At 42.3% G+C, this 25,243-nt stretch overlaps 1 protein-coding gene and 1 long non-coding RNA gene across 5 annotated transcripts in view; one reads left to right on the top strand and one right to left on the bottom strand.

Moving 5' to 3' along the window:
* Znf202 (zinc finger protein 202) overlaps positions 1–5,127 on the top strand; it is a 13,953-nt gene extending 8,826 nt beyond the window's left edge. For all 4 annotated transcript variants that reach the window (XM_003472635.4, XM_013155650.2, XM_063255977.1 and 1 more), the window contains 5 exons: positions 34–244; positions 594–682; positions 1,553–1,682; positions 2,141–2,251; positions 2,768–5,127. In XM_003472635.4, the coding sequence (XP_003472683.2) occupies positions 34–244; positions 594–682; positions 1,553–1,682; positions 2,141–2,251; positions 2,768–3,750 (1,524 nt within the window). In that variant the 3' untranslated portion in view covers positions 3,751–5,127. The remainder of the gene's footprint in view (positions 1–33; positions 245–593; positions 683–1,552; positions 1,683–2,140; positions 2,252–2,767) is intronic.
* LOC134477631 (uncharacterized) lies at positions 1,048–25,243 on the bottom strand. Its single transcript, XR_010049703.1, has 3 exons — positions 24,724–25,243; positions 2,278–2,434; positions 1,048–1,609 (listed from the first exon to the last, which is right to left on the bottom strand). It is a non-coding gene; the product is annotated as an uncharacterized LOC134477631 (long non-coding RNA).

Raw genomic sequence — 25,243 nt, 5'->3', positions numbered from 1 at the left:
TCCATGGTGACTGGAAGTTGGAATTCTTCCCAGGTGACCGTCCATGTTCATGGCCAGGAAGTCCTGTCAGAGGAGACAGTGCACCTAGGGGCAGAGCCTGAGTCACCCAGTGAGCTGCAGGACCCAACACAGACTTCAACCCTTGAGCAGTCACATGAGGAAACCAACCAGAGCCCAGATCAGGGGACACCAGAACAGCAGAGCCCGCACTGTGAAGAGGAGTTCCAGCCCCTGCAGGAGCACGGTGGGGAGCCTAAGCAGGAAGAGGGGACCGTAGCAAAGTACAGGGCGGGCATCTACACACTCTACCGGAGAGAAATCACAGAACCCCAGAAGCTGAGAAGAGACAGTCCAGCTAGAATGCCACCAGGATGGGGCCAAGCTTGCACAGCGATGCTCCGGGTTACTCTTGGCATTCTGGTCAGCATCTGGATAGGGGCATTGTGATGACCTGGTCCCTTGGACCAGTTTCCTATTTCCTGTAAGGGAGTTAGAACCACCTTCCTACTAAAGGTGATGGGCAGTGCTCAGGTCTTTGCCGTTTTTTGTGGTGCACTGCATGTGGCTGATTTCTTGCCTTCTTTTCTCCTTAGAGGTTCCAGTGCTCCAAGAGCCAGACCTTCCTGCAGAGAGGAGCTCTGGAGACTCAGAGATGGTTGCCCTTCTGACTGCTCTGTCCCAGGTGTGCCCCAGTTTCCTGTGGTATGTCAGAGTTGGAAGAACTGTTGGGGTGCAGCCAGGTGCTGAATCGATCAGATGGGATGCAGGGTTACCACCCTTCTCCAGCACTTTAAGTTCTGTGTTCTGCAGGCCCATGTAAAGGTAGAGAAAATGATGAGATAAATTATAACGGTCTCCACCAGGTCTGCAGACTCCACAGCCTCTTTGTCACTGACCAGAAGAGCTAACAAAAATGGAATTATTCCCATACCATTCCAGTACAGCTTTGAAGTTGTTAAATGAAGGGGTTTTGCTTTTAGGAGTAAATTTGCTAGTCATTTGTAAAAATGACTGATTTCACTGCCATAACATTTATACAGCCTTCATCATGTTCAGAGCCCTAAAGCTAAACTATGTGGCAGAAGGTGGAAAGAGGATTCATCCATGGTTTTACATTGTCATCTAGCTGAGGAAAATGTCTTACGCTACGGAATCCAAGTGAAAGGATGATTAGATAGGGTTAATTAGGAATAGCTTGTAGGAAAAGATCAATTTTTGCAGAGAAGAATGTACCATTAAAACATCAAATAGTTGAATGATGAACTTTCCTGAGTTTTAAATAATACTCTTTTAATGAAGAAAAAAAAATACAGGCCTGCCCTCAGGGAAACCAGGGTGCTGGAGGGGCAGAACAAGGGCCAGTGCTTTCCCAGAGACAGAAAGTCGGGAAGTGAGACACGTGGGGCACGGCCTCCTGAGAGGAAGCCTCGTAGCCTGTTAGGGTTCCTTTTGTCTCCTGGATGGATTCTGCTTGTACATAAGGGTTCATCCCGGAACAAACTGTGAGTCTACCAGAAGCATCGCATTCTGATTAATCCTTGTGTTGATTCAGGGACTGGTAACGTTCAAAGATGTGGCCGTGTGCTTCTCCCAGGATCAGTGGAGTGACCTGGATCCGACACAGAAGGAATTCTATGGAGAATATGTCTTGGAAGAAGATTGTGGAATTGTGGTCTCTCTGTGTAAGGAATTTCATGTGTTTCTAGAGCATTTTAAGCACAGAGATCTTTTTATTTTTGAAATTTGGGGATGATCTTTTACCTGAGACTACTGTATGCACTTGAATGTCTTTTATGTGTACCCCACCAGTGATTTAAAGGCTAATTAGGTGAAGCAGATGGTGTCCTTCCAAGTTGGGGGACATTAAATGCATACAAACATGGATGGAAACATCTAATAAAAAAAACCTATAGTTATAGCCTTAGTATAAAAGTATATGAGGTAAGCGTATAAGTTTTCAAATAAACAAGAGTAGAAGATAATGTGCTTTCCTAGAAAAGGGCCAAGAAACAGTAGTTTGTTAGAAGAAACCAAAATGTTGACCAAGTGTGTTTGGTCTATAACCAACCAACCGGAAAAGATTGGTGGTTAGGGAAGTGTTGAACCAGTCATGATGTCCTGTTCTCCCTTTCTTGAGCAGCCTTTCCAATCCCCAGACTAGATGATATCTCCCAGGTTATTGAAGAAGAGCCTCTGGTCCCAGATACCCATGAGCCTGAAGAGCCAGAAATCCTGAGTTTTACCTACACAGGTGAGAAGTGACAAAACGGGGCTTACCACACCGCGCAGGCAGTTCCTTCAGTCAGTGCTAGAGAAGCACTTCCTTTTGGGGCCCCTCATTGGTTTTTCCAGCATGTCAGCCATTGCTGTCCTCTCCCCCTGAAAGCCAGACTTCTGTCCTTTCGTCTTCACCATCTCACCCTTTATTTGAGGACTGGGAAATGCAAAGAAATAAGAAACACTGTAAACTTCTAAGCTCTACCATTTCCTACACAACTTTTAAACCCTTGATCCTCAGTCTCTGCATGTGTAAACTGAGGGTGATGATGTTGAGCCCTGCTAAGTTTTATTGCTGTCATAACGTACAAGAATACGCCTGGGTCATGATGGACATTCTATTGATCATTTCCTTCTTTCTCCACTTTACATTTAGGAAATTCATGCTTCTCTCAATATTCTCTTACCCAAAACCCTTTTTAAAGTGCCCTTGCTGTGTAGAAAGCTTTGTTGCCTTTTTAATTCTTTTTTCCTTTCACCCGTTCTGCAGGAGACAGGAGTGAAGACGAGGAGCAGTGTGTTGAGCGAGATCTCAGTTTGGAGGACACACATAGGTCTATTTTGGGGGATCCAGAAATTCACCGGACTCCAGACTGGGAAATTATTCTTGAGGATAACCCAGATAAAGCTAATGAAAAAAGATTTGGTACAAATATTTCTCAAGTTAATAGTCTTATGAATCTTCAGAAAACTACACCTGCACACCCTCTGCTAGGGAGGCAACATGTCTGTCCTGTCTGTGGGAAAAGCTTCACATGTAACTCTCACCTTATTAGACATCTGAGAACTCACACAGGAGAGAAGCCCTATAAATGTCTGGAGTGTGGAAAAAGCTACACACGGAGCTCACATCTTGCCAGACACCAAAAGGTTCACAAGATAAACAAATATCCACTAAATTGGAAGAATGTGGACAAGACTTCCCCACTGATCCAAGCTGCGAGAATAACATCTGTGGAGAAACCCTATAGATGTGACAATTGTGGAAAACATTTCCGCTGGGCTTCAGACCTTGTCAGACATCAAAGGACACATACAGGGGAAAAGCCTTTTTACTGTACTGTTTGTGGCAAAAGCTTTAGCCAGAAATCTGTGTTAACCACACACCAAAGAATCCACCTTGGAAGCAAACCCTACTTGTGTGGAGAGTGTGGAAAGGACTTCAGTGACCACAGGGAGTATCTTGCACATAGAAAGACACATGCAGCCGAGGAGCTCTACCTCTGCAATGAATGTGGGCGCTGCTTCAATGACAGCACAGAGTTTGCCAAGCATGTGAAAGGACATGCCTCAGTTAGGCAGTGCCGGTGCACAGAGTGTGGGAAAAGCTTCAGTCGGAGGGATCATCTAGTCAGGCATCAGCGTACACACACCGGAGAGAAACCATTCACCTGCCCTACCTGTGGGAAAAGCTTTAGCAGAGGATATCACTTAATCAGGCATCAGAGGACCCACTCAAGAAAGAACTCCTAGCGAGGTACCCATGTGAGAAGATCCATATTCAGCTGCCACCCAGGGTGGGACAGGAGAAGCTCTCAAGGCAGCCTGGGATGACCTTTTCCAAGGTGCCTCCTGGACCAGCCATACCTTATACCACCTCTTCCCACCACCAAATAAAAGCTTCAAACAGAACCTCTGTACCATGAGCTGATGTTTTACCCAAAGTGCAACCTGAATTGAGGCTTCTCCTTCACGGAAGTGTTCCTGCCTCTACCTCATGGGTGTTAAAATAGGAGAATTAGAAAACTGAAGAGGTTGTGGTTGCTGTTTTCCAAATAGGCTGTTATATATCCTCAAAGCTACTTACAGCCTCACTTTTAAAGTGGACAAGGACAGCCCCGTAGGTCTGTTAAGGGACTGGTCTGAAAGGTTCTGTCCTTCCTGGGCCCAGATCTTAAAGCACACCCCTGTGAACTTGAAACAAGAGGTTTGCATCCTGATGACTTTGCCGCATGCAGGATAGCATATAAATCCTTCACTGTCTGACTCACTTCTTCACCATGCACTTTCTTTTGATGCTAGGGAGAGATGGGAGAAAGTTCAAGGGCAAAACTCATAGCTGCTTTATATGTACCTTGGCAAGCTGCTCCCTTCTCCACTGTCAAAATGATACCAGATGCCAACCACTGCCAGAATGAAAGGCCTGGTCAGTAGTCTGATTCCTCGTGGGTGTGTGTTTGTTTTTCCTGTTGTTAGCCTTCTTACAATTCAACAGTCTTGTTCTGTTCAATGAGTCCCTACTGCTATCACTACAAGTGAGATGTAGCACTTGAGGGATTCCGTGAAGCATAACTAAGTGATGAAATCATCTACTTTCTCAAATGTGTACATGCTCACCTCCCCTCCCCCTCTTCACATGGGTTGTGTGAATGGATTTGGAACAGGGTCACCATATAAAGGCTCTTTAACCTTTACAGAATTGTGATTGGGTCACTTTATTCACATGAAGAAAAGGAAAGAGATTCTAAGATTACACTAGAGAAAGACAGGGAAAAGCTGTTGCTGCTGGCCAAGACCATCAGGACTGTTCAATACTCCCCATCACCCCTGCCTCTTTTCCCTGATGACAGGAAATCATGAACCCCATCACCTGCGGCACAGTGGAGTCACAGGAGTATATGGCTCTCGTGTATATGTATTTTTTACCTTTTCTTACATGATTTCATTAGTGTGTGACAATGAACTAAGTATCTCCTCATGACCCAGAGGTCTTTCTTGCCTTTTCAATGTTCCATGGAGAGGAGACTATAACTGTAAGCATCACCTGTTCTGATTGTGGGAATGGTGAAGACTGGAGAGGTGTCCTCCATAAATGGAGCACAGGGTATGGGAATAAAGCATGAGAAGGAAGACAGTCTGTGCCTGATTTGTTCTGCTTCTTTCACGATTCACTGTGTGCTGGTGTAGTAGGAATGTAGTGTAGAGGAATGTAGTGCATGAACAAGACCCCAGCCCCGACAGCCCAGCAAGGAGGCTCGCTCTTTGGCCTGTAATGATAGTCTGATGGACTGGTTTAGTTTCAATGCTATCAGCCATCATCCTAAGTAATAGTAGCAGGAAAGTTCTTTGCTTTCTGGCATCTTCCATTTTATCCACCGCTTTCCAAGATGTCAATGCTTCTAAAGGGCCACCTTATGAATAGATCTAGGGGTGCAGAGTAGTTTTTCTTGAGGATAATGAAGGCTTGGCATGGTTAGTGTAGCCATGTATGCATGCCAAGATGAGACCCAAGTGTGGAGTTTGCAGAGGAGGCTGGCAGTCATTTCACAGTTTGTGCTGAGAGCAGTGTTGCATCACCAAAAGTTTGTTTTTCTCACCTCATAGTAACTATCTATAGAAATTGATGGGATGCTGGAGTGGACTGTTTGCTCTTTAAACCATGTGATTACAATAAGTGGGGTTTTTTTTGTTTTTTTCTTTTTGTACCCAGGATCAAACTCAAGACCTCACACTTGCTAGGCAGGCATTTGTGCTGCTGAGCTAAATCCTTGGCCCCAGTAAGTGAAAATCTTATAAGAATTCCACATAAGGGAAAGTTTGAGACTGGTCAAATTTTTTGGAACATTAAGTATTACTGAACTTCTATGGATGATCCCTGCAGATTTCAGATGCTGATACTAAAGCTCTGGTTCCTTTTGTAAATCGGTATTCTGAGGTTCCTGGAAAGATGTGCTGGCTCCAAATCTAAATATGACAGTTCACAGCAGCAGGAAATGCAGAAACAGGGAAGCAGTGCAGCGACCACAAGGAGCTGAGGCCACAGCCTGTGGACAGTGGAATCGGTGCATTTGAGTACCTGCTAAATAAATGTCTCTGAGGAAGAGAAAGGCAGGGCTTTAAAGTTTATATTTGGAAGGAATTCTAATTGACAGAATGTTCAGGTTGTTGGACTCATCACGGAGTACCCTGCTTCTAAAAGTGACTCACCAGTGAAACATTACTGGGTTCCAGGTTGTTCACCTGTCCTGGAGTTAGATTCCAGATTCTTAGCTTGAGCAAAGAATTAGACAAGGCAAGCCAAAAATGGTGCCAAAACCTTTTTTGTTTTTTTTTTTTTTTTGGGGGGGGGAGTTGAAAAGTGAGGGGTGAATGGCGTAGAAGAGAAACCGGCTCTGCCAAGCAAACTTGGGCAGAACAAGATAAAAGGATAAAAGTTAAGGTACACACTGTCTGGGAAACTGGGCAATCGTAAGAAGGCACAAGAATAAGGTCTTTTTGGCATTTCTGTCCTCTGCACTGTCCAAATCTTTTTTTTTTTTTTAATTTAAAGAAAAAAAAAGCAGTAAAAGGGCACAAGTAATACAGAATTTAAAAAAAGTAAATCACTAGTTAATAGATTACATATTGTCATCTTAGAAATAGTTGATCAAGTTACAAAATTAAGCCTACGTAATTGACATTCAAACAGACTGCAAACAGTTGTGTTCAATGATCCAACAAAAACTTAGTATATGGGCATCTATCTTACACACCTAAACACACATGCAGTTGTGTCCTTTAGAGCACTTTTTTCCTCTTTTTTACAAAAACATTTACACATTTTGGGTTTTATTACTCCTACAGTTCTTATTACTTTTTTTTGGAAGAGAATAAAACCAATGTGACAAAACAAAGCAGTCAGTCAAAACAAAGGATGGACATAATACATGATGTAAAAACAGAATACAAGGTAATCAACAATGGTTACCATAATGCCCCTTGCTACCTTAAGAAGAATTGCCTATATCATCAGGTATAATAAAATTGAACTAAACAGTATAGAACAAAACCAATAAAACCTAAACATTGGAGACATTACAGGACTTCAAAAGAAGATAATAAACCAGAATGGGCATCATAGTGAATCTTATTGCCTTCAAAGTAGTTGCCTATACCCTCAAACTTGATACTATCAAACAAAACAGAATAGAGTAAAATCAGTCAAAACAAGATGGTGAGAGCAATACAGGGCTTCACATCAAGTTAATAGGAAATCAAAAAAATTAATATATCCTGCTAATTTTTAAAAAAAATTTCCCTTAAATAATAAAAAAATAAATTGAAAAAAAGGCGGGGGGGGGGGAACTGAGATAAAAGAGGACATAACAAATCTTGAGGACACCTGTGAGAATGTCTGCTTCTGTCCTGAGAAGTGCTGCTGTCCCAGGTCTCAGCTCTAGGCCATCCTGTTGAAAGCCTGCTTCAGTGCTAGTGAAAAGTCCACATGCAGGGCTTTGAGAACTGTTCTGCCCATGTGCTCCAGGACCTTGTAATGAGCAGGTCACATCTTCCCTAGCCAGCTTTGCCATACACTAATTTCCTATCTTAGAATTGATGAAATAATGTACAATAAAGAATCAATTTTAAAATAATCTTTAACCAGGTTCTTGTTTGCCCAGGTAATTTATGAATAGCCACAAGTCATTCAACCTTTACACCACACCAAGAGAAATGCCAAGAGGTCAAAGCAAAATACATCTTTTGTTATTTCATACTCCATAGTAGAATCTGATGAGTTCAGGTGAGCTACATAGAGAATTTTACAAATTGCATTGTCATAAAAATATTAGCACTAAAATGCTAAAATGTTTTTGCCTCTACAAAAGCCAAACTCATGATGAATCTAATAGAAAACAAATTATTTCCACTGAGCAGCAAAGTGGGTCATCATAATTTGTGTTGTAGACACTTTTTTTATTTCATAGATTAGAAAGCCAAAGCCAAAGGAGAGAATAACTTTTTAAGCCTAGTAATCATTCCTGGAATGAGGTTTTTAAATTTAGAGCTTTCTGCCTCCAAAACCAATTTCCACGGTAGCAGGCCTTCTAGAATACAGCAGAAAAGGGATGCATAAGGGCAAGAGGAAAAGGGGGATTTTTCTAAAAAGCACACTGCTATCTGTAGAATCAAATAAATAGTGTAGAAAATTTTAGGGGTTTACAGTAAAAAGCATGAATTAGGTTCATGCATTCATGATAGAGTAACACTTTAAAATGCCCTAAATATTCTTGCATCAAGAAGAAATCAGAATACAAAAGTTACTAATACAACTAACATGAAATGTAAACACTGTGTGTCAAAATTTGTAGAATACAGTGAAAGTATTTCTTAGGAAAGATGCTAAAACTAGTGAACTAAATTGTTGACTTAAAATGTTAGCATAGAAGATAACTGAAGGGGCTGGGGATTTAGCTCAGCAGCATAAGTGCCTGCCTTGCAAGCACATGGTCACGAGTTTGATCCCTGGTATCGATTAAAAAAAAAAAAGATAACTGAAGAAAATAGTATTGATTATGATATGAAATTATACAACAATCAGCTAGCTAGAGTGAATAATATAACCAGTATTGATTGTATGAAGCAAAAATAGTGTCTTAATGAAAATACCTGGTAGCAATAATAATACAAAGAGTATATGGATTTAAAGTGTTCTGAGGTCCAGACATTATTGAAAAGTGATTGAATACTGTTTTTTTTTTTACATAATCAAGGATATATATTATGATCTCTATGGTAGCCATTTAGAATAATGTAAAAGTATAACTAATGGATTCATAAAGGAAAAATAAGTAGTAAGAAAAAAACAATGCAAATGAAAGCAAGAAACAAGAAAAGGGAATATAAACCAGGTATGCCAAGTAGATAAATAGTTGGTAACTAAGTACCCAAATATATAAATAACTACATTAAGTATAAGTGAAGTAAATACTTCAATTTTGAGCCAAGTTCAAACACACACACACACACACACACACACACACACACACACACACATTCATTTTTAAAATGAATTTACCCTAGATAATGGACACAGCAAAGTGTCACAAAAAGAATAGGGGGGGGGGTAGGGAGGAAAGAAAGGAAGGAAAAAAGTTAAGAAAAGGAAAAAATGAAAATAGGAGAGGGGTTGAGGGGAGGGAAAGAGAAAAAAAGAATCAAGAGGTATCATGTACAGATACAAAAGCCCTATGATGAATGTGACCATTAGGTACACCTAAAATGTACCAATAAACTTAATTTTAAAAAGAAGAAGAGAAAATATTTTACCACAGTAATAGAGGCAGAGACAAAATTGCATTAGGGAGAAACTACCCAAGCCTAAGGAAAGCACATCTGGGGGAGAGAATGGAATTTTGTGTGGAAAGAGTATAGAAAGAATAAGAAACCTTAGCTGGGCGTGGTGGTGCACATCTGTAACTCCAGCCTTGGGAGGCTGAGGCAGGAGGATTGCTGCAAGTTCAAAGCAAGCCTGGGCTACATGATGAATTCAGGACCAACTTGAACTACACAGTGAGTACCTGTCTCAATCCCTCTGCCTCTCCCCGCAAAATAAGGAACCATCTGCCTTCTCTGAGTTTGGGATCCCTTTTTGGTCACTCAGCATTTATTCCTTGAGTATAGCCTTTGTGGTTCAGTGCTGGATGCTTAAGGTAGCTTTTTGGATCATCAAAATCTGTGTTGCAGGCACTTTTTTGTTATTTCATAGATTAGAAAGCCAAAGCTAAACCAGAGAAGTAACTGTGCAAGTCTGTTAATCACTCCCAGATTAAGTTTTTTAAAACTGAGGCCTTCAGGCCAGGACTTTAGCTCAACGGTACAAGTGCCTGTCTGGAAAGCACAAGGTCATGAGTTCAATGCCTAGCACAAAAAGAAAGAAAGAAAAAATTAGGGCTTTCTGCCTCCAAAGCCAATTTTCACAGTAGCAAACCTTCTAGAACACAGAAGAAAAGAGATGCATAAGGACAAGAGAGAGAAGGGGGTTTTTTAAAGCAGCACCCTGGTATTTGCACAATCAAGTAAATAGGGGGTGTAAATGACAAAGTTTAGGGTTTACAATGAGAGCATAAGTTGGGTTCATGCATTCACAGGTTAGTGGAGCAGCAGAAGCTGACCCTGGCTGGCTGTGATGGGAGGCTGTGCTCCTCGCCCATGGCCTCTGAGTCACCAAGCAGCTCTGCTCCACGGGTCTGCCGCCTCCCGGGCCCAGGGCCCAGGTGCCTGTAAGGCATGCGCGGGTGAGCTGCACAGTGACCAAGTACGCGCCAAGCCTGGGGACGGGAGTGTGAATGTTAAGTACTGAAAACAATGGACGACAATGTTTGCTCAGAGAATGGCAGCGTGAAGCCCCCACCCTTTGATTTCGGGTCATGAAGCTTCCTTTGATCAATGGATGCCAATGGGGACTTCCGTATGCCTTGGGGGAGGCGTAGCTGAGTTATGCGGCAAAAGCTGTGGAGGTAAGCGGGGTGGGTAAAGAATGAGACTCGAAAGTTCACGCTGCCATTCTCTGAGCAAAAATTGCTGTCCATTGTTTTCAGTACTTTACATTCATACCGATTTAGAAAATACTGTTTTTATTATTTTTTTTTAAATCTAAGATTAGCACTCATATCTACACAAGAAAGGTAAAGCAGTTTTGGTTTTCTTTATGTTTGCAAGCTGACGATGAGGAATGGGATGAAAAGCGTTCTTAGCAACAATTAGTGAAGTAATTAAAATGTCCTTGTGTAACTTTATAGAAAAATCAAGAGCAGGCTTAACTGCTTACAAATCCAGGCCCCTGACATGTGGCCTTTTACTCATTCATTCAACACACGTTTGTTGAGAGTGTTCTGTGTCTCTGTGGGCTGCGCACCATTCCCAAAAGTGATGAAGGAAAGAAGCGGAAGATGCAAAAAAGAGTGAAACACAGTATGCACAGAAGCTGTGGACACTCAAGGGACGAGTGCCATTATCCCTCAGGCAGGACCGCAGGACAAAGAAAGGTGCCTGGAAAGAAGGTGCTGAGCACAGTCCGAGTCATGCAGAGTGTGAGGCAGAAAGAGGCCTGGCAGGCAGGCACTCTGCAAGGCGGGTGTGAGTCCAGGGCACGCGCATAGAGAAAACGTGTATAGATCAAAAAGGGAAACTCGGCAACATTTGAGGAGCAATTGATGGAGGAGGCAGAGCTTGCACCAAAGGAAAGTGCAAAATGACAGAGTAAAGATGGAAATCAGAAGAGAGAACTGGTGAAAGAAATCCTAGAGGCGAAAGTCAGAAGGAGGAAGTGGTGGGTGTCGTCAGATGCCACAGACGCATCCACTTGGATGAGGACTAAAAAAGCATTTGATTTAAAAATTAGACCGTTCAGGCTGCGGATTTAGCTCAGTGGTATAATCGCTTGCCTGGCAAACACAAGGTCGTGAATTTGATCCCTGGTACAAAAAAAAAAAAAAATTAGGAAATTTGTAAGGGAAATTAAGTGAACACTTAGGCATAGGAAAAGGGACGAGGAGTGCAGAATATTTTTGCAAGGAACTTGGGAACGCAAAACAAATACAAAGATTGTAAAGTTTGGGGAGACAGAGTATTCAAGTGGGCTTTTCTCAGGCAGGGCATTCGATGCCCTGGAGAATTCAAGCTCGGTCTGCTGGGCATGTGGGATGGCCCAGACCCCACGCTAGGAGAGAGATTGATGCGCACTGTCATGGAAATTGAGGAGACGGAGGCATTGTAAAGGTTAGTGATAACTGAGGAAGCAGATGTGTAAGAGGATTGGATAAAAAATGCAGGCAAAGGGGATTAGCACTGAAATATATTTTATTCTGAAACGAGAGGAAAGATATGCAGGTGAATCCGAAATGTGATCAACTCATAAATAGAGAAAGGAACATTAGGAGAATCCATGACTGGTGGCTCTGGTTTCTCTTGTGAATGCTACATCTGTTATCTGAAAATAAGGAGTGTGCAGTAAACAAATGGGCTTGAGCAGAGAAAGTGTTGGACTGAAGAACAGAGACAGTGAATCGGTTCAGTAGAACTTCCCACAGAATTTGAGGGTCCACAGAAGTGTTCTTTTCTTTCTTCCTCTTTTTCTTCTCTCTCCACTCACTGTTTTACCAAGGATTGAACCCAAGACCTTCACACTGAACTACATCTCCAAACCCCTCATTTTTTAGTCTTCCTAAATTGCCTAGACCAACTCAAACTCATGATCCTCCTGCCTCAGCCTCCTAGAATGTGGGAAATACAAGTGTGCACCACCATGCCCAGCTAGCTTGTTCTTGAAGTGGGGTGGAAATGTAGGTTAGGTGTCAGGTTTAACTGAGCAGCAGGCTCAGGAGCAACTCACTGCAGCCTTTGGCTCAGTTGCCTTCCTCAAAATCTCCAGAGCCATTTAACCCTGTATGGGCAGGAGCTCACAAGGTGTAAACACTAATGTATTTCGTTAGGCTGGATTGATCTGAATTGATGCAAGCCTATAATCAACATTTGCAGACCTACACTCTCACATCCCCTTAGATGATTTTTTTTTAATTTTTGAAGAATGGATTAGAAGTTTCAACATCTCTCATGTAGGAGTACAAATTCTCTAGGATGAATGTGATTATTATGTATATCTAAAGTGTCCCTATAAACTTAATTTTTATGAAAGAAGTTCCAGCTTTTCAACTAGATTTTATCATTTGAGAGAATTTGGTAGAAGTGTAATTCTTTCCAGGGGTAGGAATAAAGCTACCCTAAGAATATAGCTAATCTCCAGTCATCTTCTGTTCTATCTAAATAAATACGACAGCTCCAGCAGCCCTCCTTACTATGAAGAAAGCAGATGCATGAGCGGAAATTAACTGTACCTAACTGCTAATGTAGAGAACTGTCACTAAACTAGCCACCACGCGTTATTGTAGATAAAGAACTACTGCCCTATATAAATATAAAGACAGTGATAATTGTATAAGATGATAATAATTGTGTGTATATGATAATTATATTAAACAATTGTAAAGAGCAATAATTTTTGTTGTGAATTTTTAATAAAAATCAGCCTATAGTATAACGGGGAGCTTATCAACCAGAGCGCCCCACAGCCAGGGCGTCAGGGCTGCTGAAGAAGGGGACATGAATAGAGCACACGTAACCCACTAGTCTGGGGCTGCCTGGACTACAGGCTAAGCTCCCTTTCCTGCAAACCGTCAGCAAAATAAACCCACGCTGAAATCACATCGCGTATTAAAAGGAGAATTAAACAAGGAAAGTGAGGGCATGGGAGGGGTGGAGGAGGCCTAGTCAGAGATGGGCTCCATCACAGAAGGCTCTCCTGAGACAGTGACATCTAAAAAGGACGTGAACATCTCGGTGGATGGGTCTCGCAGGTATACAAGCGCATTTTGGAGAGGGAACAGCAGGTGTGAAGTCCTCAGCACAGGCACACACCTGGTGGGTTTGAGAAGGAGCAGAGGCCTCTGAGCAGGAAAGAAGCAGGTGATGTGGCTGAGAAGCTGGCGAGGCGCTGCACCGCAGCCCCAGAGAGGCCCTTGATTCTGGTTTGTATTCAGAAGAAAACAGGGAAATTGCACAGAACTGAGACTCAATCTTACAGCAGTCATAGACAATCATAGACTGGGACCAGAGGGACGCTCTTGGCAGAGGTGAAGAGGGGAGGCCACTGTCACTAACCCTCTGAGGACAGCAGCCTCAGGAATGAGCAGTGTGGTGCAGCTCAGACTGTAAACTGCTGGTGGGGCAAACACCATCTGCCGGCAGATGTCAAATTTCCAAAAAGATAAGTTCGAGATGACTGTAAAGTTTTGGATCGGGTAGAAGGTGAGGCACCACCTGAGACACGAAACTTTCTCCAACAGCATCAGCAGTGCAGTGTGGACACGCGCGTTGGAAAGCCTGGGAAGCATCCCAGCGGAAATGCTAGGTAAGAAGCTAAATGCCAGCAATGGCAGGCGGAATTTTAATGCCCACCCACCTATTCAGCACTTACTGTTTACCTCCTCCACGCCAAATGCTGCGTTAGGTACGATGATTACTCAGGGCTATGCTTCCAAAATATTTCGTGATCTAGGAGAAAGCCTGGTCTCCCCACAGTAATATAGGAGATGTGCCACCGTAGATAATGCTAAAAGGAACAGAAAAAGCTTTGCCTGAGAAAGGAGGGCAGAGGCAGAATAGGGGAGTAGTTAGAGCACAGGCCCTGGACAGATAAACCTATGGACTAGATCCTACCTTCATTTACTTGCTAAGTGACCTAAGGCATGGAAATCATATCTCTAAGCCTTCTGGTAAGTAAAATTAGGGGTATTAGTAGATCACGGAGAAGCCAGTGCTTGTTATTAGATGTGACTAAAGCCTTCACTCTGAGCTGCCCTGATCCTAGAAAACGAAGCTAAATCTTCAACTTCAGATTCAGTTTAGGACAAACCTGCAGCTGCACATGCAGTTTAAGGAATTACCACTAGGGGGCGCTCCCAATGCTAGATGCTCACTCACTACACAGGGACTCCAGAGTTGCAAAACCAGATAGTATTAGGTAAAAAGTCTGGGATTCCAAACTTTTTAAAACATTCCACCCAATGTTATATACAGTAGAATGCTAAACAATGGGTGCGTGAATAAACATATTTTATTTAAGGTACTTATTACAGAACTTCACTGTGATTTTCATTTTTCTTAGTTGCTCCCTTGCTAGCCTATGATTGTACCAAAAGTACTCAGTCTACTTCAGGGCATAATCAGCTGTTCCATCACGGGGCTAGAATACAGCAAGCACTGACTGACTGTTTTATACGTTGGTATAATGACGCACTCGAACTCAGGACCTTGTGCTTGCCAGTCAGGCACTGTGCTGCTGAGCTACATCCCCAGCCTATCGTGGCTAAGTTTTGAAAATGTACAGAATCGCTAAAGACACTAACATAACAAAAGTCTAAATAGAATTTAAAGAGTAGGAGTAAATATGGGAAAAAAATTTAAAGAAAGAAATCAAGCATGTGGGGCATATATGCGTAATAATTTTTAAGATAATGTTTTAAAATCTTACATAAGAAGACTCAAGTGCGTTCCTAGTGAATTATCAGCCTAGCTTCCTCCGCCGCTTATTCACTCCAGACACCAGATGGCGACATTTTGCCACGATCTACTGAGTCCCAGACACTGGGAAATTTAATCAGCAAATGTAGAGTGGGAGGCTTAAGTGAAGCACTAAGAACTCATGAAGGAATAGCACGTACTTTGAATATCAGAGGTCTTATGACCTATTTCAAAAGTACATAGTTATGCAGATGGTGCAAAGGTACAATAATGATGATAGAAGGAAATAGTTTTATAGGGTTTGGGGTTTTTTGTTCTTTTGGTACAGGTATCAAACTCAAGGCCTCATGTGTGCCAGGCAGGCGCTTATGCGGCTGACTTAAATCACCAGCCCTAGTTTTACAGTTTTTGAGAGACGAGAACAATTTCCACAGGTGAAGATATCCAAATGGATAAAAACAATGAGAGAAAGTGATCCCCACTATTAGTCATCAGGAAAATACGAAATTAAAAGCTCAACTTTTAATTAGGCATAGCTCAGTGGCAGAGCGCCTGCCTGGCAAACACAAGGTCCTGAGTTTGATTCCTGGTACCATGGTGAGCCCTATGGAGCCACTGGAAATCCCACACACTGCTGGAAGGAAGGCAAACCGGTACAATCACTCGGAATAGCTGGTGGCATCATGAAGTTAACTTTGCAAATACCTTATGACGCAGCAATTCACCTCTGACCGTCAAGAGAAATACAAACAAATGCGTAAGTATGTGCTCAATGCGTAAGTATGTGCTCGGCAATTCACATATAATAATGAAGCACGAAAAAAATTCAACTGTCTATAATTAATACAATGTATAAATAAATTTTAGTGGGTACACAATATGTGTAATAAGTACAATCTTATACAGCAGGGAAGAACAAAATACTACTTGCCACAACATGACTAAATCTCACTGAAAAACATAGTATCATTTGAAAGAAGCCAGTCCCTGAAGACTACACAGTGTATGTTCATACTTATGTGAAGTTTGAGTACACAAAAAGTGATCTGGGACGCCAGGTGTGGTGGTACAGTCCTGTAATCTCTCAGTCAGGAGGCAGAGGCAGGGGGATCCCTGTGAGTTTGAGGCCGATGTGGGTTACACAGAGAGACCCTGCCTATTAACCTAAACTGAAGCCTTGTATTACTTACATTGTCTTACTATGACTGATCTTATTTGAAGCTGGTTTGTTAGACTGTGGTTTTGTCTTGGCTGATTTTATTCGAATTTGGTATTCTTGATAGTATCAAGTCTAAGAGTAGAAGCAACTACTCTGAAGATGACAAGGTGTAAAAGATATCCATACCGGTTTTGATTATTAACTGCTTTCAAGTCCTACGATGTTTTCAAAGTTGTGGTTTTATAAAAATAGCTATGTAATACTATGCTTAACTATTTAAGCCTAATGATGTGACAAGTCTATTGAAAATAACAAGAGAAAGCATAGTAACTACTACAGTAGGTCACCTAATATTGTGGTCTTATTTGTCTTTTTCATTGCATGTTTTTCTAGGAATTTGTTTTGTTGTCTTGTTATGATTTGTTTTTTTCCTATAATACAGAGAGAAATGTAGAAATTCACACATGGGAAGAATTTTTTAAACTATTTTCGGGAACAGATTATATAATGTACGATATAATGAACAGATACTCTTGAAGAAGAAGAGACACTAAGAAACCATTCAATGCTAATTCTGTAACATTATGATATAAAATCTAGTGATACTGTTCACAGTTCAGAGTCTAGTCTCTTAAGTTCAATTTCAGCATATGTAAAGATAAGGACAGCTACTACGAAGAGAATGAGAGACACTATGGTAGTCATTATTGTCTTCCCCAATGTCAGGTCTTGAAGACCTAAAAAGCCTTCATCATCCTGTAATGATTTGATTAGTTCTATAATATGCAGTATGTATTTAATGTGTGTGAAGATGGGGACAACTATTTGGAAGAAAACTAGAGACAATAAGATAGACAGTGAAGATCTCCAGTGGACTTGCTTTGAAATCCATATTTCTTTAAATTGTCTCTTTATGAACTGTTTTGTTCTGTTTTGATATGTTTAATCTTACCCTCTTTAAGATAAAAAACAAGTGTGTAGGACTGATAACCATATTACTAAGTTTTTGTTGAATCATTGAGCAGAACTGTTGGCAGTGTCACTATTTGAATGTCACTTTGTATGCTTTAATTTTTTAACCTGAACAACTATTTCTAAGATGACAATATGTAACTTATCAACTAGTGATTTCTGTTTATTTTTCTGTAATTCTGTATTATTTCTACCCTTTTTTTTCTGTTTTTTGGGGGTTTTTTTTGTTTTTTTGTTTGTTTCTCTTTAAATTAAAAAAAAAACCTGATCCATAGTGAAGAAGGACAGAATATTGGTTAATTTGATGGGGTGTATATTGACTGAAAGGCAGCAAAAAGTGAGCTTTCTGTTGTTTGTCTCTGTGTTCTGTGAAATATTCACATATTGCTCTAGGTGTTGCTGCACGGGTATAAACATATGTAAAGTTTTATGGGGTGGTACAAGATTTGTACATTTTAAAACATAAAATTTATTCCTTTAAATTAGTGAAGAGAAAAATAACACCATTACATGTTTATTAAATGCAAGATAATGCCTTTATCTAATAATAATATTATTAAAATTATGTCCAGAATTATAGGATTAATACCATTAGTTGAGTATATCATATACTTAGTATGATTAGATGAGCATATTTTATAATTAATATAATTATGGTTATATTATATAATTTTAAATTATAAATTTTAAAAATTATTTATTTGCTTTATGAAATTTAATCTATTGTTTAGTAATTACTAAAATTATAAATATAATAATATTACATAAAATACTTTTTATATATACATATATATACTTTTTTAAATTTAGTCATCAAAACACCTGTACTAGGGTTGACCACTTACTTTTCCAGTTTATAGGCCAGACAGGGGTGACCTAGAGAGCTAAGCATCCTGCCCAGACTCACGTGCTGTAGGATATCTCGGGCAAGAACTAATCCGTCTGATTCCAAAACTCAAGCCCAGTTCTTCTACTTCTTCTGTACTTGTTTCCCCATTTTTACAAAGCCCTGGCAGTGATGAGCTCCAGCCTGTGGGAAACTAAATGAACAAATATCTCGAAGAATAGGATGATCTGTTTACTTCCAGACAGTACCACCAAAATGTGTCAGTGTCTCGGCTCCTGCGTGAGCTGGAGAATTCAGGATTTGGGGGAGGCGTGGACGGTGATCATTTCATCTAGTTCCAGCTCTTCGTCTTATGCGTGAAGGAAATAAAGCTCCAGGTGGTAACAACACTCACTCACCGTTTTCAAAGGCCAAAGTTAAGGTCAGTTGAAAAATGCCTGACCCGGGCAAGGTCCAGGAACTCGCCATGCCCACTCACTCACCTTGAGCTCCCGAGAACACACACTCTCCACACGCTGCACTGCATATACAACAGCAGCCCAAGACTAGGAGAAAATCGGGGCCGAAGCACAAGCAAAGCACATTCTGACGTGAATAGAGGGCAGGACCCGAGCAAGCTGGAGTGGGCCTGTGCCCCCGACAGCTCTGTGGCTGGCGGTGGAGCCCTGATTTGGAGGCCAGGCTCACCTTGGCCTGAACTCCAGAGCACTGCTTGCCCTCCCAGAACTTGGGTTTCCTCATCTGTAAATTCAGAGTGCTGACTTAACCAAGTCATCATGGTGGTTCAAAACTAATCTGTTTAAACAGCTCAGTGCTTGTTACCCAAAGAACACTAAACTTTGAAATTCATTTTGAAGATACAGAGACCATAATGAAATTATGGGAAGTCCACTAAAATGGTCATGTTGAAGCCAAAGAGCACACTGCTGTCTGAGTAGGATGAGCGGGTATGAAAAGACCTGAAGATCTGTTAGGAGGAGACACCATCAAATGCCTGCATTTACAAATCCCGGGCTTTGGGGCACTCCAGGAATGGACGGGATGGGTGGGGAGGGGATGGCAGGAGGAGGGAGACTGTGACACACACCTGCCACTCAGGGGCCATGCAAATGGAAGCCAATCGGTGGGTAAGAGGAAACTGCCAGCCAGCCAGAGTCAACTTTGTCTGGGCAGAAAGAAAGCGGCATTGAGAAACCATCTGATTTAAGCCAAGCAATCATTTGAAGACTTGAATTTAGACCTAAAGGAAGAAAAGCGCAGTTTCAGCAAAATCCAATTAAGGCATCAAAAATCCGATTTGGATTGAATCAGTAGACCTGTCTCAGCTTGGGGATAAAATGCTTATCTGGCCAAGGCGCCACGGTCCGGGACTCTGCTTACTCCGGCCCATCCGTCTGCCCGCTCTTCCTGTCTTCCCCTCCGCCTTCCCCAGCCCAGCTTCTTCCCCTAAACGTCTCAGTTCCTGCTCACTTCTCAGTTTTCCGATTCATCCCCCGTGGTCTAAAACACCAGTGGCCTTCCTCAGGGACAGTGTCTGAGACTCTGAGAGTCTTTTCCTGCGTTTGTACGAGTTGCACAGCCACTCCGATAACTTTTCACAACTTGGTGGCTTAAAACATCTGAGATTTGTTCTCTTAGCAGTTCTGGAGATCTCAGTCCCAAAGCAGCCAGTTTCACTGGGCGGAGGACCAGGGCTGGCAGGACTGCATTACCCCGAGGGATGCAGAGGGTGGGGTGAGGGCGTCCAGGGTCTCTCTGCTCCTTGCCCCTTCAGGTTTCATGGCTGCTGTGTGGTACGCAGGGCTTGCAGCCACTCTGGGTCACTGCCTCCACAGGCACGTGGCCTTGTTCTCTACTCAACATCTCCATTTGCTTCTCTTATACGGACACATAAGGACATGGAGGGCCCACAGCGACAATGCTAGATAATTCTTCAAGGTCCTTAATCACATATATTACTCAAAAAAGGAAGAATTCACTCATGCGGTAACATGTGTGGGTTCTAGGGATCAGGACTTGATCACTGGTTGGCCATTGTTCCATCTATTACAGCCTTTAGAACCAGAAAATGGAGACCCGCCCTTTATGTCTCTCTTTCTTACACATTCTTTTTTTTTTTTAATCTTTTTCCTTTTCCAGGGATCGAACTCACGACTGCAAGGCAGGCGCTTATGCCGCTGAGCTAAATCCCCAGCCCCCACATTCTACTTCTAATCTATCAGTAACCATTGTTACATCTTGTAAATATCCTAAATCCTATGATTTCTGTCTACCTTGGCCTATCACCCAGTTTAAGTCAGCCTCACCTCTTGACGGCCTAATAAAACAACCTCCTCATTGGTCTCCCTGCCTCCCTGCAGCCATGAGATCATATTAAACACAGACCTCATCTTGTCACCCTCCTTTTCCTCCTCAAAATGCTCTAATAACTGCCAACAGTGTCCAAGATGAAACCCAGGTGGGGGAAGAGAACAAGAAGTCACCAGGAGTAAGCCCTTCCTGTGAATCAGCACTACGTGGGGGTCACTGGAGGACAGCCGGATCCGAGCCTTTTCCCGTGAGTCAATAGCATTCTTAGACTTCAGGGGAAGAGAACTAGAAGTCGCCAAGAAGCAAGCCCTTCCTGCAAACCAGTGCCATGCACTGGCTGCTGGCGGCGGGGGAGCTCCTGATGCCAGTCTCTTCTGGCACACAGGCTGAGAAACAAGAAGGACCAGCCCCCTCCCCTTCCTGTAAGCAACCAGTTGATCTGGAGAAACACAGGCTGTGATGAAGCTATTGGGATAAAATAAAACTTAATGCTGTGGTGTTGGGTATTTCACTGACTCTGCAGGCCTAAAGCCATAGTCTGATCATCTATTCATAGGGTAACAGTACACAATGTAGTATTTATGGGGAATCTCCTTCTGAGGGTGGGTGGCCATTGTTAACTCCCCTATTATCTAGTTTTGAAGTCCTGTATCATTTTCATTGTTATGTTGGGTTGGGTTTTATTCTGTTTTGTTTTGTTTGATTTTATTATATCTGACGATATGGAAGCTATTTCAAAAATTATCAGGTCCTGACCTAGATCCCCAATCTCCCAAACAAGTGTATGGCAGAGGTTTGAATACAGTGAGACAAGTGGTGTGATTTTAGGGCTCCAGGAGGGTCAAAGCCCTTTAGCTGAGCTCGAGGCTGAGGGCTAGGACAAAAACTTCTCTAGACCGCCCATTTTTATTAGGTCCAACAACAAAGGGCGGAGAAACTGAGGAAAGTGCAGGCAATGAGCAGGACCTAGGCTGTCACTTCAAGGACATCTCCAAGTAATGAATCAAGTCAATTCAGTAGAACTATCTTATCATGAAGACATGGTAGGAGTGAGACGGTAGGAATGATTCCTGCAGCTACTGTGTCTATCTAGTTAACTGATGTTTGAGCCAAGTGTCCACAGCTGTGGCCTTATCTTGCCCTTTGAGGTATGTCTAGCCTCACAGGCCACTACAGGCCTCATCCAGGACCAGTGATTCATAGAGGTTCACTTACTATGAACCAGCTTCCATTGCCAGGCAAGGGGCCTAGGTCTAGGACAGACTCACAGATAAACATAGAAAGACAGTTAATTAATTTTAAATCCTGCTCAGAGCCACTTTGTAGTGGTCTCCAACAAAAGATAACAAGATATATAGTACGGTAGCCATTTTGGATTTACTATTATCTTGTGTTGAGTCCTTTATTGCTTTCATTGTTTTGTTGTTATTGGTTCTTATTCTGTTCTGTTTGTTTGGTTTTTACTACGTCTGAAAGTATCTGCAACTATTTTGAAGACAACAAGAGGCATTATGGTAATTTCATTGTTGATTTCATATTGTTTGAAGTCCTGTGTCATTACATTCTTTTGTTTTGATTGGCTTTGTTCTTTTATTTTGCTTGGTTTTATTCTCTTTAAAATAAAAATAAATATATATATATATGTATTTTTAAATTAATAGATGAATAAGTGACTGAAATATTTCAGGGGGTAGAGGCTAAGATAAAAAAGGACTGCTCTTAGAATGGAACTTTCTCCACTCCCCAACCAAATCGGAAATAGTACCAACCCCCTAGCTTGTACACCCCACTTGTCCCCACTACACATCAACTCTGCAGAGGTGGCAACTGTGGCCACCCCATCTTGGTTCCCACCAGCCTCACAAGGGATATGGACCAGCTCCCAGGAGGTAGAAAAAGCTACAAAAGGCAAAGCCAGTGGGGGTTGTGTGCCTGAGAGCACATACTCTGCCCTAAAGAGAGCGGCACCTTTTGGGATTCTTTGTAAATTTGTAGCATAAATGCTGCTTTGATGCCCCACTTGGCACAGCAGTTGCAAAAATAGTGGGCTCAGTGTGAACTGCCCTCCTTTCCAACTCGCAGGGCTTGGGCCCAAACGAACCACATTTTCTCTGCTGTGCACTCTGCTCCCACCTCCAAGGCAAACCAGTTTTCCCCAGGGGCCAGTATAAAGCCACAGAGTAGAGCAGGCCTGTAACACAGTGCAAAGCAACTTGAATTCTAGAAGCAAGCTGCTAGTTGGATTTGGATTTTTTGTTTGTTTGATTTGCTTTTTGAGACAACGTCTCACTATGCAGAGCAGGCTGCTCTTGAACTCATGTAGCCCAGGTTGGCCTCAAACTCACAGCAGTCCTCCTGCCTCAGCCTCCCGAGTGCAGGGATTACCAACATGTGCCACCACACCCTGTCTGCAACTTGAATTTTTTATATTGCTATACTAAGTTGCGGGTTCTGGCATGTCATTCCTCATCCATAAAACCACAATAAAATATACTTGTTGAGTTGTTGCAAGGAATCCATTGAATGTTCTTGCCCAGCACAGAACCAGCATAATTACCCCCCCCCCCATCAGTCTCACAGAGGATGGAGGAGGCAGAGAGGAGAGCAGTGACATCTAGCACCTCTAGCATTTGGTGGCCTGTTTGCATGGGGATGTGACAGGCCTGCTCTACAGAAGTCACAGAATCACAGAATGATTGGGTTACTAAAAGACTAATGAGGTAAAACAGCCATAAAACTTCCATGTCCCAGAAAAAGGAGCAGAGCCTGGATGAACTGATTCACCCTGAATCAGCCAATGATGCCCGAACAAGGGGGCCAGACCTTAGACTTCTGGTCCCGTGCCCCTGCGCTCTGCAGCTACTCCGTGGTGATTTCAAGAGCTGGTTGAACCCCAAGTTCTTCCACTCTGGCCACTGCTCAGCAAGGGTCACGACCAGCTACTAGAAGAGGTGGGCTCAGACTCAGCTATAGCCCCATCTTCGGGGGAGATGGGACTCCACCTACCCCAGGATGTGCATTTCTCCAGTTTCCACTCACAAATAAACATACTTTAGTGCATTAGAGATGCTCCTGGCTGGACCAGAACCAGACCTGGTTACCTCTCTGAGCCTCTATCAAACGGATCTAATCATGTGTGCCTTATATTGCTAAAAGCTGAATAAATTGTACAGAATGCTTTCACCTTTAAGCCTGATTATCTGTTTGGGTAACATGATTAGTAGTTTTGCCATAAGAAATCATCCATTTTGTAGATCAAAAACTCAAAATAAATAGCAATTTCTTGTAGTTCAATCTTATAACCATAGCACTGATTGTCCTAAAAGCAAGAATTGCACCCAACATTTATTAAATGTTTCTGTGTGCTTGTTACTGTCCTTTCTGATTAAGACAGATTACTCCGTTTAATTTCTATGACCAGTGGGGTGTGTATCACCACTTTCTTCGTACATTGAATGAAAAAACTGAAGCACTTAGAAGTTTAGTAAATGCTCAAGGATGACCCACATAGTAACAGGACATAAAATCAGGGAGTTTAATTCCAGACTTCACATATAGACAAGCACCCCTTACTGGGAGGCCTTCGGAATCAAAGACTACTATAGTTGTCACTATATCTTCAGTCCTCAGTGACAAGATCCCATGCCTCACATCAAAACAGTGGTTAAGCTCCTGCTACTGAGAAGAAATGCTGGCTCTGTTCTTTGTCTGTCTCACTGCTGACTATGATTTTCTCCTTGTGTCTCCATCGTTGTATTATACCCATCCAAGGAAAACCCACTCTTATTAGACATACTTGATGGGAAGTGTTTTAGCTAATAGCTTGCTGTAATATGTGTTTTTCTTTTAATCATATGGAACCTTGCAACTTCATCTAACTCAGCTTTGGTCTGTTCCCCATTCATAGGAGAGTCCTAGTGGGTTTTTTGTTTTTTTTTTTTTTTTTTTGTCTTTTTCTTTTTTGTCGGTACCAGGGATCGAACTCACTACCACACACTTGCAAGGCAGGCGCTTATGCCGCTGAGCTAAATCCCCAGCCCCAATAGAAGAACCCTAGTGCCACACTCTTGCCTACTTTGTCTGCCCTTTCCTGCTCCTGGCAGACCATGCTTAGGAGAGCACTGGAGATGCTGAACACATGGTCCTGGTCCTTGCTTGTAACCTAATTGGCAGGCAGAATATAGCAAGAAGAATGCACGGTAGCGCACACCGAGTGATGGTGGAGAAACACAAACATCTATTATGCAATGAAGACTAGCAGTGGGGCCTAGCTCTAGGGAGAACATAAAGAATAATAATCAAGGTGCGACTCACGGGCTCCCTCCTTACCATCGGCTCCACGCCCACAATCCAAGTACTCAAGGATCCAAAAGCAGCTTACCGAAAAGCGGCAAAGTAGTTCCACAGAATGTGTCCGACCTCCAGGTCACTCCGCTTCATAGCAGTCTGTTTTTACCCCTCACCACGTAGGATCCTAAGCCTCTGTCTATAAACCAGGTATCTGGTGACTATAATTTATACTCTACCCACTGCCTAGCTTGGCTAGGTCACAGTAAATTGCAGCTTTAAAAGCCACAATTTTTTTTTATCTTCAACTCATGCAAACAATGCATTTTCAGGTAATTTTCTTTCCAGCCTCCTTTTCACTAGCTGAGCCTGAAATATCTACAGCCATTAAGAACATCCACAGCCAGGTACCAGGCATGAGTAGGAAATTAATCTGAGCCCCCGAAACGAGATACTTCCTGCCTCCTCCGCTCATCTAAACAGGGAAAACTTCCAGGGGAGAGAAGCCAGTTTCTCAACATCTTCTTCCATGTATGGAAAACACAGAAATAATTTCCTGCCAAGAATATGGGCAAAGGCTAACATTTAAAAAATGAAGCCAGCCCAAAATTGGC

Source organism: Cavia porcellus, unplaced genomic scaffold, assembly GCF_034190915.1.
Source record: "Cavia porcellus strain 051 isolate PalLab524CR breed Dunkin Hartley unplaced genomic scaffold, mCavPor4.1 scaffold_9, whole genome shotgun sequence".
Taxonomy (NCBI): Eukaryota; Metazoa; Chordata; class Mammalia; order Rodentia; family Caviidae; genus Cavia; species Cavia porcellus.
This window is presented reverse-complemented; position numbering and strand designations above follow the sequence as displayed.